The 20897-nt window shown below is 37.2% G+C and overlaps 1 protein-coding gene across 3 annotated transcripts in view; it reads right to left on the bottom strand.

Annotated features, from left to right (window-relative positions):
* Positions 1-20897, bottom strand: part of TBC1D5 (TBC1 domain family, member 5) — a 365130-nt gene that overhangs the window by 137472 nt on the left and 206761 nt on the right. For all 3 annotated transcript variants that reach the window (XM_012732149.1, XM_004692291.2, XM_012732150.1), the window contains 5 exons: positions 16027-16129; positions 11815-11903; positions 10389-10439; positions 10230-10299; positions 8915-9087 (listed from right to left, as the gene is read on the bottom strand). In XM_012732149.1, coding sequence (XP_012587603.1) covers positions 8915-9087; positions 10230-10299; positions 10389-10439; positions 11815-11903; positions 16027-16129 — 486 coding nt within the window. The remainder of the gene's footprint in view (positions 1-8914; positions 9088-10229; positions 10300-10388; positions 10440-11814; positions 11904-16026; positions 16130-20897) is intronic.

The following is a 20897-nucleotide window of genomic DNA, read 5'->3' as shown; positions in this document are numbered from 1 at the left end:
AATGAGTATATATCTTGTTAAAATGACAATACTTTTAGAAGGACCACAGGCATTTTCAGTGTTTAAAACACAGTATGCTGATTTAAAAAACAACACTGACCCACAATTGGTTAAATTTTTGATTTGGGGCTATTTTTAAAAGGGAAGGGAATTAATCACTTATGCTATTTTCAGAGATGTGTAACTGTAATATTGCAAGAGACTATTTGCCATCTTGTGCAACTTCTCATTCATAAGGCGACCCACTGAGAACATTTCTGGGCACACTGGAGACGGCTGAACATGTGTTGACATGTTGGGGTAAAAATCACTTAATCTTCAGCCATATATTTTGCAAACATTTTTGATAGATGATTTTTCTGCTTTTTTTTTTGTTCAAAATAAGCCCACCCCCGTTCTTTCTATTAGTTCTTATTTAGCTTTCTAGAGGGCAATACCTTGTTCTAACTGATAAGTCTCCAAAAACCCAAGTGATACCTGAAGTACAAAGAAATTAGAAGATATTTAAAAATAATTCATGAATGCCGAATAAATCATGACTTAAAATCGTTTTATATTTTAAAATACCATTACCCTGAAAAAACCCAATTCTTATAAAATTAATGAAGTAAAAGGCGCACACTAAAGAAACCCTGAAAATACAACATAAACAGCTTAAACAAACATCCTTAACATGAAAACGTATAACCCTAAGATGATCTAGATGAAGAGCAGAGTAGGCAGCAACCAGAAGCAGGATAACTCACTGGGCCAGAGGCTGACTGGGGGGCAGTCAGCTAGCTGTGGGGACCCAGCTTTGCTTGGAAAGCACCGGCTCTGAGGTGATGGCCAGTCCTCAGTTCTCTGGGAGGCCAAGTGTTAAAGCTATGGCTGTGGAACTGGTACAACCCTTCAATGATTAAAAAAAAAAAAGATGATGGTGCCCTCCCTGGTGGCGCAGCGGGTTAAAGCACAGCACTAAGAAGCTAGAGCCACTTCAGCATGAGTTCGATCCTGGCCCGCCCCGGAGGTGACCACATGGCGCGGCAGACCTCTCCTGACCCGCCCGCTGCTCCCCTCAGCAGTGTACTTCGTCAGTCGGCCTGTTCTGCTCCCTACTCTGTCTCTGGTGAATCCTCTCACCGCTCCTGTACCTCTGGCCTGTACCCCAGTTCTATATGCATAAATACATAAATCTTTAAAAAAAAAAAAAAGGATTGTGGTGGTGGTGGGAATTTCCTAGTAATGAAATTCACACAATATAAAATCTAGATAGTTTAAATGCATGGTGACCAAGTATTAAAAAAATACCTGTATTAAAAAAAACGCTTGTTTCATTTGCCTCCCTTTCTTTTTCCTTCCTGTCTTTATGCTCCACCACCAAAATACAATGATTGTTTGGAGGTAGAGCTCTGATACAGTGCAGAAGTGGAGGGGTGGAAAGAATAAAAGACTGGCCAGACAGAAAGCCAAGGTTGCAGAGAAGGGCAGGAAAGAAGCTTACTACATGCTTGGGCAGCACCAAGCAGGAAGGAGGCACTTGCTCTCTGCCACCTGTAAAATACTTTGCAGAGGAGGATGATTAGATACCAGATCATTCTCAACTCACATTTACTATGGTTAAAAAATTGCATTTTCCATGAAAGAAGAGTGGGAGTGGAAAGTTGAAAATAAGAGGGAAATCACATTAGGAGCCAATTCACTGTGTCATAAATACAGAGGCAGAGGAGTGCCTCGAGCTGACCAGACTGCGAGGACTACAGCCCTTCACTGATGGGGCTGAAACTGAGCAAAAGGCATTTTGTGGATGGGGGCTCATGACTCTGGGAAGAACCATTTCCCATTAATTTTCGATCTGAAGAAGTAGTATTAGTCATCATTTTTATTATTTAGAGGTATGAGGTCTTAACTGGAATTTTATGGTCCTTGATAAGATTTATCATTTTGTAAAAAATATTTTATTTATGCATACAGAACTGGGGTGCGGGCCAGAGGTGCTGGGGCAGCAGGAGTATTCACCAGAGACAGAGTGGGGCGCAGAAAAGGCAATGCTGTGAAGTACACTGCTGAGGGGAGTGAACAGTGTGCAGGAGAGGTCTGCTGAGCTATGTGGATCTCCTCCCGGCAGGGGACTGAACTCGCACTGCAGCAGCCATTGCTTGGCTTAACTTCTCAGGGCAGCGCTGGCTTAACTGGTCGCTGTGCCACCAGGTTAATCATTGTTTTTAATGAAATGAGCACTTTGTGTTTCCTGTGTAACAGAGGCCATTTTAATTGCTCTACAAATAGGAAGTCCACCTGGCAGCCTTAGACAGGAAGCGTGGCCCTCTCTGGTGGCGCAGCGGGTTAAAGCACAGCACTGCAAATCTGGTCCCTGGCCCCTTGAAACCGCAACCGCTTAGGTTGTGGGTGTTGGATCCCAGTCCCTGACGTGACTCACATGGCAACCTGGCCTGGCCTCCCCCTGCTCCCCTCAGCAGTGAACTTCAATGGGCCTGTTCTGCTCCCAACTCTGTCTCTGGTGAATCCTATCACTCCCCTAACCTCCTGCTCCTCCGGCCTGTGCCCCAGGACTGCATACATGCATAAATAAATCTTAAAAAGAAAAGGAAAAAAGATAAAAGAACGTGCTCTCAGCTGGACCAGAACTCAGCTTTTCTAAGCCTTGATTGTAGAACCTGATTGCAGGTTTTGGATCACAAGGAGTGAAGATCTCTGCAATTGTATGATGGGACAAAGAGGAGAGAAATATTTTTTTCATGGAATTTATTGTTGCAAAGAAAGTAAGTTTCAGATAAACACATATAATTTGGATGAACTAAGCCTACAAAATTAACCCAGTGCCAAAATTGTAAAATTCCATCATTAAAATAAATGTGTAGTTCTGGTCCCTCCCCTCTTTTCTTGCCAGGTATAGATTTCCCCCTTGCCCCCATTTTCACACTTGGGGAACTGGTCAGTTAGAGGAACTAGACCTTTGGGTCTTTTTAGTGTTTCTGCCTTGGTTGTTAGGTCTCTCATAATAATCTACAGTGCCCAGATGTTTTTTCACTAGCACCATTTTAATATGGAACATCTGAGAAACTACATTACAGTGCTCGTAAGCAGGATATATGACCACTGACACAGTGACAATACAGAAGTGTCCAGTTACCACAAAGATCTTTGCTGTGCTCTTACAGACACACCCACTTCCTTCCTGACTCCGTCAGTCCTGTTTGCCTTTTAATTTAATTTTATTATTATTAATCATTTCAACTTTGCTTCATCTGGGTCATAATTCTGTTTTTAATTATTACTATTTTTAATTCCTGGCATTAGTCCTTGCTTCTATTTGCTTTGAGTTTATTTTGTTCTTTTCTACTTTCTTGAGGTAGAAGCTTAGAACACTAATTTGACTTTTCCTTTTTTCTGATGTAAGCATTTTGTGTAATAAACATTCCTTTTAGCAGTGCTTAAGGGCCTCTCGCAAATTTCGTTATGTAGTGTTTTCATTATTTTCAATTCAACAGATTTTACTTCCCTTGAAACTTCCTGTTCCTCTTTAGAAACAAGGTTTAGTTTCCAAACATTTGGAAAATGTCCTGTTATATCTTATTTTTAATTAGACTCCTGTTGGGACTCCTACTTCCACTGGACTCCGAGAACATACTCCGTCAGACTTTAATTCTCTTAAATTTGCTGAAGTTGTTTCATGTACCAAAATATAATCCATCTTGGTATTTGTTCCTTGAATACTTGAAGAGAATGTGTATCACACTATGATGAAAGGGATGTTCTGTGACTGTCAATTCTGTTTTTGTTGGCTGACAGTGCAGTTGTGTTCCGCCATGTACTTGAGGGTTTCCTGCCTAGTGGTTCTATTAACCATTATTGATAGTCTTTAGCTATAACTGTAGATTTGCCTGTTTTCTTTGTCAACTGTTATCAGCTTCTGGTTCACATCCTTAACAGTTCTGTGGTTTAGTGCACACACATTTAGGTTTCCATGATATTTTAGTGAACTGACTGTTATTACATAATGTCTTTTATTTTTTCTTAAAATTCTCTGTATAGTCTATTTTATTTAAGATTAATATAGCCACTCCTGGCTTCTTCTCATTAAAGTTTGCATGGCACATCTTTCCCAACCTTTAAATCTACCCTTATCATTATAATAGAATGACTTTATATAGACAATATACAGTTGAATCATGTTTCTGCACGTATTAACCTATCTTTTAATTGGTGTATTTAGACCATTTATACAAACTCCAAGAGGCAGTAAGCCAACAGAAAATGGAAACTAGAAGCACTATTATATCTCAAAGCTTGGAAGAAAGAGGAGAGAAGTAGGACTGGTGGGAGGCAGGAGGAACCTAGGAGGGTATTTTTGTTGTTGTGTTGTTTTACTTTTTTCTTAAAGAAGAAACCAGCAAAGAGGTTAACAATATTGGAGATGGTCCTCCCTGGTGGCGCAGAGGGTTAAAGCACAGCACTAAGAAGCTTAAAGTCACTTCAGCATGAGTTTGATCCCTGCCCCGGAGGTGACCCACAAGGCCCGTCAGACCTCTCCTGGCCTACCTGCTGCTCCCCTCAGTAGTTTACTTTGTCATTCTGCCTGTTCTTCTCCCCACTCTGTCTCTGGAGAATCCTCTAACCACACCTGTGCCTATGGCCTGTACCCCAGTTCTGTATGCATAAATAAATAAATCTTTAAAAAATAGATTGGAGATAAAATACCTGTTGGCTCAATGTTACAAAAGAGAAATAATCAACTTCAGACTATCCAGAAAGAGGGCAGTGAACAGAGGTATCATCTGGAGGGCAGAAAATCAGGTGAGGATCAAGCTGCTGGCAAGGGAGACTGGTCATTAGGTGATCAAGTCTGCTGGTTCAGGGGCTGGGCAGGCTGCTTGGGAACATACGTAAAATGATATCCCCAAAGGGCAATGTGTTAGATACTTTGAATTTGTAGTAGATTCAATCCAGTCATAGATTTTATCTACAAAAGTTCATTCAACTGTGATCCTCCAATCACTATTATCACTTGCAAAGCCTTCCCCTAAGTGGATCTGTGTTTCCAGCCTCTCTCACATACACAAACCACAGAGATGAGTCTGACCCTTAGACTTAGCAAATGAAAGTTAATCACAATGAACATTTTACTGAGTATTTACAGTATGCTAAGTAATGATTTCTACATTATTTCAAAGTTTTATCTTCACAATCTGATTGCATGGACATTATTTTATAGGCATGGGTAAAACAAAAAATTCTTTAGTGATTAGATACACCACTAAAAAAAGGGAATTTGAATTCCTCGCTGTGTGCTAATGAATTATGTAAACTTTTCTATTCTTCTCCACTTTGAATTATTCACTACAATTAGCTAGGTCTAAGACTGAAATAATATTTTAAATTACTCTTACTACTTTTCAGATGATTATTTTTGACAATTGCATTTAGTTGCATACACTTAACCATATCTTCTAGTTACATTGCTTTTTAGTAATTCTTTAAAACCTGCTTTCTCCTTGCTTGAATTACTAATTTTTACTCCCCTTTCAGTGGGAAGAGTATTTTTCACATAGGAGGTATGTGGATAGTACTTTTCCTAAACTGGGCATGTGTGACTGGGCACCTTGTTCTTCCTGGAATTCTGTCTGTCTTCAAATTTCTATTTGCTGTTAATGTACATTGTTTCTTCTGTATCAACAATGAACTCTTTATACAGATAAAGTTTATGATCAAAGCACCAGATCCTGCTCACCAGCTACCCCAGTTTCCTTATTTTTCCTGTAATAGCCTGAACTAAATAATTAAGGCCAGGACTTGGAGAAGGTGACAGAGCCTTGTACTATGCCGTATTTTTTTTAGCTAGACATTTGTTGCTGGGACTCTGATATAAAAAGGCACACCTCTTTCCACCCTGAGCTCTGACATGGTTTCATGTGCTCCTTCATATTCCATTTCCTTCTTATTGGGCTGGTTTCTGATCACCAGTAATGTGACTCCTCTGACTGCAGTCCTAACTGCTTGAGAACATAAAGAAAATAGTATTTTATTTAAGTAAATGAAATGACAGGTCTGAAGCAGGTATGTAGTACCTTTGGGTGACCAAGTTTTCTAGCACACTCTGTCTTAGAGTATGATGTATGCTCAAGAGTTCAAAGTCTAGGTCAATTTCTTAGTAGCTTATAGATCTTTCTAAGTTGTCATTTCTTCATCTATGAAGTAGGGATAATTACAGCATCTATTCCCAATGGATTATAAGAATAAGATAATCTACGTAAAATATTTAACACAATGCCTAGCCCACAGGAAAAAAATAGTATTTCAGGAAATACTCAGAGGTATATGATAAAAAGGAATACTTGATTTTTCACCTTCTAATTCATCATTTTATTTTTGATGTTTAATGTGTAATATGGGGGTCACAGAAAAGACTATTTCAATCACTCATTGTCTTTAGAATAGGAAGCTGTTGCTTAAATTGTTAAGAGGGAATTTTTAGGATAGATAATAATTATGTTACGAATTATATTTTTTAACAAAATATTTACATATCAAATATGCATTAAACAGAATTTAGTTATACATAATTACACTTTGATATGCTTTAGAATATACAGCTATGGAAATAAGAGAAAAGGAGAAAGATAAATCCTGGAAGGTGTCACTAGTATATGTAGTACAGAGTAAGTGACCTAACAGTCAGATGAAGACCAGCTTGAAAACCAGCCCTTGAACACTGACTACAAAGCTGACTTGTTCAGAGGGGGAAGGGAGTGAGGAAAGGGTGAGAACAAAGAAGGAAGGAAGCACAGGGACCATGGGTGATGTGGAGGAGTGGACTAAGGGCTCGACACCAGGTAGAGGTATCCAAACACTAGCTCAACTGAAAAAATAAAACCATATCATGATTTAACAGATTATTTACCAAAAACCAGGAATCTCCCCAAATAAATTACTATAACTCACCTCATCACTGTTAATTCAAAATCTAGGAAATAAGGGAAATGGAAGATGTGTTAAAAACACTTGGGAGATAAGGAATTTACCCTGTACGTGTGGCAAGAGCGCCTAACTTAAGAATGTCAAAGTCCAAGTGTGCTGTGCGGGGCTTTCCTCTCCGGGGACACTAGCTACACACCCCGCTGATGACGTATTCTAGTTATATTAAAGTTTACAATGCAGACAGAAATATAGATCCAACATAGTGAAGGGTGATAGTAAAACACAGTTACTCTGGCCAAGCAAAAATTATTTTGAAACTTCAAATATTCTAAAATAGTATTATAGTATTAAGTGAAATCAGCATGATATCTTATATTTGAGTGTGCTGTGCTCAAGCATCTTCTGGACTTGCAAAAAAATTATTTGGACAAGGAATCTTAACACAAATATTTTAGAGGCTTCTGCATAAAAACAACCTCTAAGAGATGAGATCACAGCACCTTCTTATTCTCTTACTTAAAATAAAGATATCAGAAAACACCTTAAAATTACCTTAAAAGGTTGGAAACAATTTATTCTTGCTTGGAAATTAGTCAGCATGCACTACAGACCCTACACAACTTGACTTTTAAAAAGTCCAGTACTCATCAAAAATGGGCAAACAAAAGACATGAATTCTTTGACTTAAAGCAAAAGAAATGTCAGTCTAAGTGCAATAGGAGTAATTTTCCATAAAGTTAATGAAAAATACAAAGTAAACTATTTTTAGGAAATAAATTATAATTTCATTTACAATGTATTGAGCATGTAATTGCAAGTTAACTTTGTTTACCCTAAGTCAGTTGGTATAACATTTGCTAACAGAAAAACCAGTTACAGTTATCTAAAAATGAACTTAAATGTATAAAATAATTGCTTTAATAGTTCTTATATAAATGTTGAAGATTTCATAGATATTTATTCCCATATTTCAAGAGAAGTATCAAACTGTTTAAAATTAAGGTAAGTTAATTTGCAATGCCTTTAGCCAATGTTATACAGTTAATACTGTTATGCTACTCAATTCTAATTTTAAGTGAATTTATTGGGAAAATACATGAATATGTTTGAATATGTCATCTGCCTTATCAAGAGATTTCTACATATAGTCTCTTTAGAAAGCAAGAATAAGAATTCCAGGGCCCTCCCTGGTGGCGCAGAAGGTTAAAGCACAGCACTAAGAAGCTAAAGCCACTTCAGCATGAGTTCAATCCCCGCCTGCCCTGGAGATGACCCACATGGCGCAGCAGACCTCTCCTGACCCGCCCACTGTTCCTCTCAGCAGTACACTTCATCCATCTGCCTGTTCTGTGCCCCACTCTGTCTCTGGTGAGTTCTCTCACTGGCACTGCATCTCTGGCCTGTACCCCAATTCTGTATGCATAAATAAATAAATCTTAAAAAAAAAAAAGCATGCAAGAAGGAAAAGTTAAAAAAAAAAAAATGGAAAGGACACGTGTCTCACAGGATTGCCTGCGTCTGAGAGTGCCACTGCTTATGTCTGACCTGTTTGTCGAAGACTTCTTGGGATGCTTGGTTTAATAATCTGGTGTTGTCATTTTGATATCCTTACTCATTTTTTTAAAGGAGGGTTCATTTTTACTTTGTGCAAGGCTTGGTATATCATGGAGGCGGTTCTGCCGGATGTGAATTATGACTTCACATTTATATATGTGCAAATTCACCTTAATTTCTTCATTTGTCACCATGGGATAACACCCAATTAAAAGGACAAGAGCATTACATAAAAAGGGATACAGCTGGCATGTAGGCCACAAAAGAGAAATAGGAAAAAAAAAAAAAAAAGAAAGAAAGAAGAGAGAGAGAGACAGAGAGAGAGAGAGAAAGAAGAAGCAGCTCAGGCTGTTCTTGCTCTAATTTCTAGGCATTTACAACATATAGAAGCCACTATACATTCTGATTACATATAGCTGAAATTTAAAGTTTTAATACTTACAATCCATATATCTGTGGTGCAATTTCTAGCCTGTTTAAGTGCATATAAAGCTCAATATCATGCTTTTTCAGAAGATGATCCTGGATCTGGTTGACTTTAGTAACAACAGCAATTGTTGGCCCTAAATCCTGTGGTCTAGCAAAGGGGATGGGTGTCATCAGTGTTTCTTTCCCCTAAAATCGGGAAAAATGGAGCATTATTTCAATATAAAAGTAATAAATACATGAACATCACTTTCAAAAGCATTTATCAATGATAATGTAACACAGAGCCAATGACTGCTTCCCACACCTATGGCTCTGTGCTGATCCTCATTCAGATCACTCCACAGGAAGTTTAAATGTTAAAATAACAGTTAATCCAGCAATTCCACTCCCAGAGATATATAAAGAGAACTGAAAATGTGGTCCCACAAAGGTTTGCACAAAAATGTTTATGAGCAACATTATTTTTAATAGGCAAAAAAGTGAAAAGAACCCAAATGTCCATCAACTGATGCATGGCTAAAACATGGCGTATCCACACGTGAAATTTTACACAACTATGGAAACAATGGAGGACCCTGCATGCTACACATGGGTGAACACTGAAAACACTGTGATAAATGAGGCAGCCACAAAGGTCACATATTCCACTTAATGAAATGCCACAGTAGGCAAGTCCACAGCCACAGGCTGTAGGTCAGGGATTCCAGACCCTCCGGGTGGGGGAGGGAAGCGATTGTTAATGAGCACAGGATTTCCTTTCAGGCTGATGGTACGCCTTAGCATTACAGCGTGGGGATGCCCACACCACTTGAATACACTAAAAGTACCAAATTACACAGTTTTAGAAGGTAAGTTTTATGATATTCTAATTATATAAAAATAAATATTATAGTTAAAAATGAGGATGAGAGAGCAAGGTATAAAAGATATAGATTGCAAGTATGTAAATTCAATGACTCAAGTAAAACAACCTATTCAATAGAGACTTGATCTCTGATGTCAGGAGACGTAAGTAACAATCAGTCAGCTCACTGGAGTGGTGACAGGTCAAGCAAAGAAACACATGTATTTATCACATTATTTAAGAAATTGTATTTTATCGGTAATATATGCACATATGAAATTCTATTTATATAAACATTTTATATTACCATAGTAGATCAGTCAATATACTAGAGAGATGATTTAGTTCCCAGTTCAATCTTACTGTATAAGTATTTTTAGTTCCCCACCCTCCAAGCAATACTAATGGCTTTATTCTCTGATTATATGTTGCTGAAAACATTTGTTTCACAAATACACTGACAGGTCTGTACTAGAAGCTTTACCTTTTGACCATCATGTTCAAAAGTAGAAAACCAAGGTTCAGCAGTTTCCATAAGTTGTGAGAACATTGCACTAAAGATCAAAAATAATCAAATGTTAATGTCAAGCTTCATTAAAGATGTTATAAAATAAATTAAAATAAAAAATGCTTTTGTACTTACTAGGCATCATGTTCCAAATACTCAGGGTCTAAGAGGGCTTTCATTTCCTCACTTAAAAAAGGAATACAAGTAATCAAAATGTGTAACAATTTAATTGAAGGAGGTGCTGAGGTTGCATTATTCTATATTTATAAGTCAATTTTCATATAATGTGCAAATGAAAAAAATTAGTTTTTTAAAATGAAAAGGGCAACTGCATTAACAAATGAAATCCTTTTAAAAAATCTCTTCTTTCTGCATTGTCTACACCACAATAAGGTAACTATCTAATTATTCCAAAAAACAAATGCAGAATGTGACAATATATTCTTGTGTCTGACTTAGAACTGATTTAGTCCAGAGTATCGCTTGTTTTATATATATATATATAAATAATAAAGTAATTGGTCAAATATGCTATGTTAAAACATTATTTTTTTAAAGGGCATTTTTTATTACATTGTAACATCAATTAATCAGAGACTAGAAACAGCTAAAGTGACAAGTTCAATTCATTTGAAGTTCAATGCACACACATTGTGGAAAGATAAAAGTGGATTAAACACAGGATCCCAATAGTAACTCATCTCTATCATCCTTTAGAATAGCAGAAGGCAATTAACATATGGTTACTACAGTTAGATCCAATGAACTCCAAATTTTAGAAACAACGTAACTTGAACTTTCTAAGCTATAACAAGCAAACATTAACAGAAATTTTAACTTTACGTTTAGCAAAATGGGTGGCCAGGTTTGACTGATGAGGGCTACAAAAACACATGAAATGTCACATTAGTTTTCTATTTTTCGAATTGAAGATGGACTGGTAGTCTGTGACACATTCCTGACAGAGTTTGATAATCCTACAGTACTCAGTCCCCCAAACACTTCTCAGCCATTTAGTTAGGCTATAGTAAGAGAATAAATTCTAACAGTCAGCCTAAATTGAACACACAGTTACTGAAGTTATTTTGTTGGGAAGACCCAAGTAAGGAGTTAAAAAATATGAAGAAGTCTTTCTAATTATTTGTAGATTGGAGTACTTCACAGTACTGAAATTCTACTTGTTCAGGGAACTGAGTCAAGCCTGTTAAGGACAAAGCATCTCATGATGAAGCTCTCACAGGGTTTGTAGTCGAGGAATGGGTCATTAAAAGATTGTATCTATGAATACGATCGGTCATTATCTCTCTGCCATTACAACAAAAGCTTCCCCTTCTCGATCCTTCCGATGGGTCTTCCGTCAGATATATGGTACAGATTTTGGATTTGCAACGACAGTTATGATCTTAGATTTGCCCCACAGTTGACCTGGGTTTAGAACTCAGCCACAGACAACACGCCCAGATGCATACAACTTATAACAGTACCTTACATATAACAGATTTTGAGCTAAAAAGAGTTCAGTAGGGCTGAAAATAAACAGTTGGGCTCATAGGAAACTTGCCTTGGTTGTGCAGACTCACTAGCATGAAGAAAAGCTTGGTGGTCGCAGTGCAGGATGAAGACTATGGGCGCCAAGAGCTCGTGCATGCCCTGAAACATAAGCGCGAGAGCACGTTGGGGGCCCTGAAACATGAGCGCGAGAGCACGTTGGGGAGGAGGTTGAGAGTCTGTGGTAACCGGCACAAGTTCAGTTACCCACTTCCGCTGATCCTTGCTAGCAATATTTCCAGATTATACAGAAAAGCACAAAAAAATCAAAAGCTACAAAATGAGATTTTATGTGCTTTTAAAACTTGACTCCAGTTCAACCACAGCAATACTCTTCCTTAAAACACGGAGTGCAGTTCTCTTTTAAATGACACAACAAACAATAAATTGGCATGGTAGACAACCTTGCACCTGTCAGTTGCTTCGAGTTCTGTACTCATAAATATGAATTTCATTTATGCAAATTATAATCATGAGCTACAGTGCAAAAATCTGCAGTAAGAAGGGCAACTAAGAACTGTAGACCTAAGGAAATTACATCCAATGTTTTCATTATATAATGGCTTAAAATTAGGATGTCTGTAGATTTAGGAAGAGCTGAAGTAAGCTAGCTGAAAATGTTGGATAATAAAAGAAACCTTTTTTCAGGTATGACAGACAACAAAAATTTAGAGTATGATTTTTAACACATTTATTTAGAAGACCACCACACTAAAAAAGGGTCACTTTTTAAGTTATTTCACCAAGATGTAGCACCTTTCTCTTCCCCTACCCTGCTACTGTTCACCTACTGGATTATAGACGAGGCATGGGAGCAAAGAGGTACAAAATCAATCACTAAGCTGCTTTAAAGGTTATTATAAAATCCATTATTTATTACGGTGGGGGAAATAAGCCATTTCACTTTAGGAACTTGCCTTGTTAATTGAGATTCTTTCCCCCTTAAGCATCAAAAAAACATATTTGAGCAAGTTAAAAATAGATTATACTCTTCTGCCTCTTAAGCTGAGTAAATTACCATTTATATTTTACGTAATAACTTCAGATGATCTTTCATAAAAAGACAAGACCAAACACTACCTTTACAGGAAGTATAAAAACAAAATATGAAAGCAGAGAGAATTTTTGCTGGTGGAAGAGAGAAGACAGCCTGTTCCAGGACAGCAGTGTAGCCAGTGCAGTCTACTGTGGTATTCTTGGGATGCCAGCTGTTGTCACAGCGTGACAGGCAAGTACACTTCAGAAGTTATAACTAGCCTAGAATCAGAAGAACTTAGTGACATTTTTACAAAACAATATACGATCCACTGACAATTTACTTGTGATGTAGGACAGGCTTTCACATAGCATGCCACTCTTTCTCAGGTAAATCTCTCCTTACTACATAAACCTTGAATATCCTGTAGAAAATCATGAGAAAGAGCTAGAAGGAACAGAGTAAAATGTTGCTAAGTGAGCTCTCAGTCACTGTGAGGTGGCAGTCACTGGCTGGCAAGGAAAAGGGGCCAGGAGGTGGCCAGAGGGTCAATCTGCTCACAGGAAAGGGCCTGGAGCTCAGGTGGTGGAGGCGACGTGGCGCGGGGATTCACGGAAGCAACTCAGTGCTGAAACTTACCGAAATGCACGGGCAAACGGTAAATGATAACGTGAAACAAGTAACATTAAATTTGTATTTCAAATTTCACATCAATAAAAGTGTTGGTTTGTATCTTGGAAATTAAGAGTCCTCCAAATATTAATTCAACATTTATTTCCAACTGAACTATCAATAAATATTTTCTCAAGTAGCCTTGAGAGACTACTGTTCTCCTTTCAATTCTAGGTTAGGAGAACCCAATGAGTAACTCCAAGTGGCAAGTATGTAGACATTATTAAAGGAAAGGAGGACTATCTAGAAAAAAATGACCATAAATTCAATCTGCTGTAAATCTGACAAAGCATTATTAAAACAATATAACGTCAGGCTACCTCTTGGCGGTTCAGATGCGTATTTCGCTCTCATCTACAAGTGCCAGCGTTTCCATTTGCTTAAAGCCTTTATCCCTGCTGTATTGTTTGGTAGTCACTCTGCTGCAAACTCATGCCAGTTGAAAATAAAGGTAACAAAGTTTTCTTCCTCAACAGCCTGTAGGCTCACAAAATTGAACCTGTTCTTTTATCTGCCTGTGCTCATTTAGCCCACCAAGCAGTCTTTATTAAAGCTGAGACATCAGGCAGTCAAAGTTCATTAATACCATTTATATAATCTCTGCAGTTTCAATTAACTCAGCAAGACATTCTACTACATGATAACAGTCTCATTAATTCAATAAAATCCCATAACTATTAACAATATGGTCGATGTTAAACGGGGTGTCACCTAGTACAAAATAATAGCTTTAACAGCTTGTGATGAAACTCAAGGTTTTTTCCTTAGATTTGATCTGGTTAAATATCCAGTCATTCTACAGCAAGGTATGACTTCTACATAAAGAATCGATAGGATTTTTAAACATAGACAGGGAGTAATTAAATCCTAGAAAGTGATACCCAGGAGTAAGTTAGTGATACTTTTATTCAGTAATTGACACACTCTGTCTAAACGATCAGAATCTGCTCTTCCACACTCAGGTCTAACCTTGCTTACAAGCACAGGGGCCACGCGCAGCACAGACGAAGCTACGTGTGGCCACTGTTCTGGCTCCTTGTCTTTGGAACTTGTTCCCATTAGCGAGTGAGTATGTCCTTCACCTAGTGTTTACTTTCTCTGAAGAAAACAATTATATAACAGCATAATTTCATTCGGACTTAATTAGTCTTTCACTGTGAGGTATTTTTCAAATATTTGAAAGGGGAGAAGAGGACAATGAGAAGACAGTCTTTGTGACAAAAGCTGACACAGGGAGCAGAGAAAAACAGAAACTAACCTGGACCGTTGTAGACACTGAGTTGCTGGAGTGATTAATGTTGTCGCATCACTTTGCCCCCAGACCTCTTGAAAAAATGTGTTCATAGCATTCTCAAGAGTTTCAATCATTCTGAGAGAATTTTTTTTGCTATTTGCTTCCCCCAAATTCTAAATTGACAGAGATTTATTTATTCCCATTCTCCACTTTTTGGTTGGCTGGTGTTTTCATGTTCCGACTTTATATTTGACCCCTGGATACTTTCTTGAAAGGGACTTTCCTACCCTGAGAGTATTAAACAATAGTCGTCCGTTTTTTTCCTAGTATTTTCATGTAAGTTCAGTTTTTATATACACTTGGCCCTGTTCTTGGTTTGTTCTACCGATCTCCTGGTTGATTCCCGTATTACCAGCACATTGGTTTGTCCATAGAACCTTAATAGAGTTCTCATATGTCCCTTTACCATTCTCCCCTTCTAATTTGTTCTGCGGTGATGATGATAATGATCACCACCTCAACTACTAACATGAACCCTCATCCTCCAGACAGTGAAACTAAGAATTTACTTTATTTAAGCTGATCAAGTTTATTTCAAATTAAACATGCTCCTCGCCTATAAAGATAATTTGAGGCTATAATAATTTGGTGGCCAGCTGATGGATCTACATTGTAAGTTTTGACAGGAAATTTACTAATTTAGTCTGATTTCTCACTTAATGTATATTTGTAAAAATACAGAAAACTATCCAATTGTGTGTACTTTTATTAAAAGATGAATAGTATAAGTAGAAACTGTGAAACTTCTGTATATATTAATAAATAATTTACATTTCAACAGTCTTTTATGCTTCAGTAATGGATGAATCAAATAACAGGATCAAGAGAAACTGGATTTAAGCCACAAAAAAATTAATGGAAATTTCAAAAGTTATGTCACTAGCAAATTTTAAAGAATAAAGGGGTTCTGGGTGATTTTCACATGGCATGTCACATATTTATAAATGTTGTGCCTGGAAACAATATTTATACATACAATCTGAAAAGTTTTATTACTAGATTGGCTTCAAAGATGCTGTTTATAAACAAGCTTCCAAAGTTGAAAGAAAAGATTGAACGCCTTCTAGAAGCCAATTTGGCGGAATGTCTTATAAGAAGGAAGACGATATGAGCTTCAATGAGCTTACTTTTCTCACCACGCAGCTGACAAGCAGCTCTTTGATTGCTTTGCTATTATGATACAACTCTGGATACAATAAAGGCTACATTATTGCTCTATCATTTGTCAAGCTGTATAGAAAATTTTGAGTCAATGGATGCCACCTGTACGATATTTTCATTACCTGTTTATAAAGCAACTGCTCGTTTTCTCTAGCATAACAGAAAAGAACATCTGTAAGAATTTTTCTCACATTTTCTTGTTGGAAAAACTGCATTTCAGGAAACCTGAAAAAAAGAAAACACAGGATTGAAACTAACACAATTCTAACAATTACCCTCCAACTCTCAATGCTTCAGAAATGCCAAGGCTACTTTATATTTTAGGACAAATCTGTATCTGCCATACAACTTACACCACTGGTGAGACTGAGACTGATATATTACTGGAAAAAATGGGCAAGAAAAGGGAGACTACATCACAGAGAAAAATGATGCTCTTTACATGTAAATATTTCAAATGTCTTCAGGTAAAGTCTTCATACAGCGAATACAACAGTTTCCCAGCAAAATGAATTGCAGTCTCCATACCTGGTTAGGGTGAAGGGTGGCTTTATTTATCCAGTTTGGTTTTTAGAACTAGAATGTAATTTTGTAAGTAACAATTTTTTAAAGAAATCACTATCAGTTTTTTTTTTAATATTAATTATCAGGATTTAAATTTTATGACCTTCCTTTTAGCTTTATCTGGTTAAAATGAAGGCTGTAAGCAGAACAAGTTAGTATTATCCAAATGCTGTCTGGATCAGAAATCTACCCAGTGCTTTGAAGTAATAGGATAGAGGTAAACACATGTAATCCACTTGAAGGGTGCTCACATAGGCCGTTAGAATGCTGAAATGTAGACTTGCAAAGAGCCAAAGACCAAACACAAACAAATATAACATATAATGAATACATACAGGGTGAAAGAAAGTCTACTAGAAATAAACAGTCAAATGAGTTAATCACAAATAGGAGAGGAAGGACACAACGCCAATGGAGAGGCAGGCAGGCAGGCACAGAAGGCAATGCGTGCTCTAAATGCACAGCAGAGTATACTGATGAGCTGTCAAAAGGAAAAGTACTGCTACAGCACTGCCATTTGGGAATGGAACAGAAAATACGACAGGATAAAGCCGGAAAGCGTTGAATTTACAATTGAGGAACAGTAACATAGTCACTCCGTTTTTAACAGGGAAGTAACAAAGAAAATAGTATTTGAGAAACCCTAAATGTGAACAGCCTGAAAGAGGAGAGATTATAGGAAGGAGATAAGAGGGCATTATAATGAAGTGAAATAGAAAAATCACAAACCTGAAAAGAAAAGCCTGTGTTCAAATTCCTGTTGCATAATTGCTAGCTGTGTAACCTTGAGTAAATGATTGCTGAAGTGCCTCATCTATAAGTAGGGATAATAATACTGATCTTGTGCTCAAGATGAGATAATGTGAAGCCTCGGAGAACAGTGCCTGCAACAGTAGATGTTCAGGAGCAGAGGTCATTATTAGTTTTGAGTATTAGTACTTGAGGTGGTGAAGAGGTGAGTGAGGTGACTTTAAGACTAGAAAATAACAGGATACGTGAGACTGAAGAGTATCTGAATATGGAGGCCCTGGACATGCTGGAAACACAAGCTTCTTCCTTTATGAGCCCTTTCAAGAGCAGAAATGGCTGTTTTACTTCAAGTTATAATGGTGTAGGGTCTTTTCCTGCTAGAGATGATAAGTTGTTTACATCCTCTTCCTCTTTTGGCTCCTTGTGAGAGTTATAACTTTCTCTCCAACCCAGACTAGGATCTTGGGTGAACTATGCTAGCTTGTGAAACATCTCTTCTCTAGTCCTAAATCTTAAAATACACAAACTAGCACATATCTAATTTTGAGCTGTTCATTTCCTTTCACTTGGCCTTTGCTTTGATGTGCAATTATTTCCCCCTTCCGCCCCCCCTTACACACACAGATATTCTTCTTCCCAGGGGCAGCAGGCAGTCTCTTTTAGAAACCTTAAGCAACTCCTGGGTTTGAGCAAAGGGATCTGATCTCTGCGAAATCTGAATGGGGTGACTCTTCAGACAGCTCCTACTCAGGAATGGGAGTTCAACTATTGATCTTAGCTTCCAGCAAAGAGAAAGATAAACCAGAAAATGAATTTGGAACCAGGACAATATACATTAGAAGTCAAGAAAGATAAACAAAAGCTGGAAAATGCACTGCCATAGGAACAACAACAAAAACTTATAAAATTATTTAGGACAGAAAGAAGTTGTTAAAGTCCTTATAAAGTCAAATATCCCAATTAAAGTATTCAGAATGAAAGACAGGTAAGCAGTTAACAAATGGCAGAAGAGAAATTTCTTGGGAACACACTGTCTTTAAGGTATAAACAGAATAATCCGTTTGAAGGGTGAAGCTGTTTTCCCAATCTCCTATGGATAACATAAATCTAGCCCTATTTTTAAATAGGCTTTGTGTCTCATGATCCAGAGCATGTGGCTGAATGATTTTGAGCTCCCGTCCTTAACAATCCTGTGGAAATTTCTATGCACACACAATCAAATTTGGTTTAGCTGCCGCAATCTGAATTGATACGGGAGAAAGTATTTAAAACAACATCCACTCTGTAACAAGACTAGAGATCGACAGGAACTAAAATACAGATAATCTTAATTATGCATTTTTAGTACATAATCATTTGAAAATCAGCATTAGTCAGACATGGCATCGTGACACAATCTATGACTGTAGGTAGCACCCCATCTATGATTCTACTCTACAATGCTGAAGTGGCAATCCTTGGAGACTATGAGAGATTACGATAAACAACTTCATGTCAACAATTTGGTAACTGAAGAGATGTAAGAAACAGATGAACGAACCCAAACTCACAAACTCAGAAATTAAAACATTAGTAAAAATATTGTATGATGCAGCAATCAATGGTACCTGTGGGCATATATCCGTGAACTATAAGCCATCAACATATATAAACCAACCCATATGTCCTACAGTATTTACAGGAGCTAGGACATGGAAGCAGCCTACACCTCTTCAGTAGACTAGTAGTTCAAAAAGATGCACTATGTCATGCCATGGCATGTCCAAGGATGAAATGTAGCCACTTCAACAAAACAGTGGTAATCTGAAAAATGTCTATGCAACGAAACAAGTCAAAACAATAAAAACAAATATTGGACGTTCATATAAAAGACAATTCAACGACATAAAACACTTTCAAAAATTACTGGATATTGACAAACTTATCTGAAGGGCTCTGAGGTTAAGGGGAAAGGAACAAGGAGACACAGGAAAGGATGGAGATAATGCAAAATCAGAGTTTATAATCACCATTTCTTCATGGAAGGATGGAGGGAAGGCAGTAGAAGAGGGAATGGAAGGGGTGGGGAGGGGAGAGGGAGGGGATAGTGAGGAGGGGAAAAAAAGGAAGGGGTAGTTTTTCTAGGAGAATCGATAATCAGTTTTTATGATGTTTTAAGTTTCAAAATAAGTTCCATGTCATGCACTACATTTCTAAGCTAGCTAGCATTGTTACTTTCTTCTTCCTCCCTCGTCCCCCCCACCCCCTTTTTTCTTCTTCTAACCACATGCCCTCTGGAATTGATTCAGGATAGGTAAAGTTATTCCAGCATCAGTCTAACTCAAATATCACTGGAATGGCAAATCTTTTGACACAGAATACAAATTTAAACTGGGTTCAACAATTGTTAAGATTTGAAAAGTCAATACTGACTCTACAGATTCATAAAAAAGAGAACTGATGGTAGGTAAACACAAGATAGAGGGAAAAGGTAAGAATGAAAATTTCAACCTCATGATTCATTCAAGCAAAAATAATTGATAGGAAAGTAAAAGGGAAAAGATTACATTAAATAAGGACTGAAGACAAATGTTGTTACTGTCAGAAAATAAAATTCCAAGAGTAGTAATGTCTACTTTTGGTGAGAGAATAAAATAGATATGGTAAACAGATAATTGTGAAACTCTGATAGAGATAAAAAGCAAGGAGAAAGCATTATTAACATTTCCATGATGAAATTTAGACTAAGAGAGCCTAAGGTTTTTTATTTGATAGAAAAAAAGTGGTATTTCACTTTTAACTTAGTCAGTATTTAAAATACAGCAGTTTTTCTCTCAATATGTATACAGGAAGTGAAGTTTATATAAATTTTACATATTATAAAATAATACCAAGAGTTTGGTATGGGAATTTTGTTTTGCATCTTGATATAACCCAAAACCTGCAGCTATTATAAGTCTTAAAAATCTTTCATTATGACAAATTCAAAAATTATAAAGAAGACAACAGTGTACTGAAGCCCAAAAGATCCATCATCCAGGGATTACTCAGCAATTCTTCTTTTATATATAGGTAGCTAGTCCTTCAACAATGCCCCATTTTGAAGGAAATCTGAAATATCACTACATCTTTAAAGATTGCCTTTCTATCTCTAAGAAGGCCCTTTAAACATATAGCTACAACGCCATCATAACATCATTAGTAATTCCATGATTTAATTAACCATCTATCAATGTTTAAATTTCTCTAAAAATTCTCAGTTTCTGCAAATCAATATCCAATTAATGTCCACAAATTTTTAAATCTTTTTTTGTGCAAAGTCTTTGTTAAAGAAACTAGATGTTTATTCTGTAGAAACCTCCAACAATCTGAATTTTACTTAATATATCTCATTTTGTTATTGACCACGTCCCTCTTTCCCTGTATTTCCTATGGACTGGTAGCCAGGTCCAAAGACTTCACTGCATTTGGGTTCAACTTTTCAACAAAATTCTTCATAAGTTATGGTTTAATGGTTTGGGTACTTATTCACTAAATCTTTAACATTCATTCATAAAACACTGGAAGAGCCAGACAAACTACCCTGTTTAATCTTGTGCAAGTTGTAGACCAATCAAACAAAATAAATATGGCTGCCTTGTAAGCTTTACAGTGGTTTACAATTGTGGTAGATAAATGGAGCAGATGGTGTTGGGTGTTG

Source organism: Condylura cristata, unplaced genomic scaffold (genome assembly GCF_000260355.1).
Source record: "Condylura cristata isolate star-nosed mole 26May11 unplaced genomic scaffold, ConCri1.0 scaffold00033, whole genome shotgun sequence".
NCBI lineage: Eukaryota > Metazoa > Chordata > Mammalia > Eulipotyphla > Talpidae > Condylura > Condylura cristata.
The sequence above is the reverse complement of the archived record's forward strand: the minus strand, read 5'-3'. Positions and strand labels throughout refer to the sequence as shown.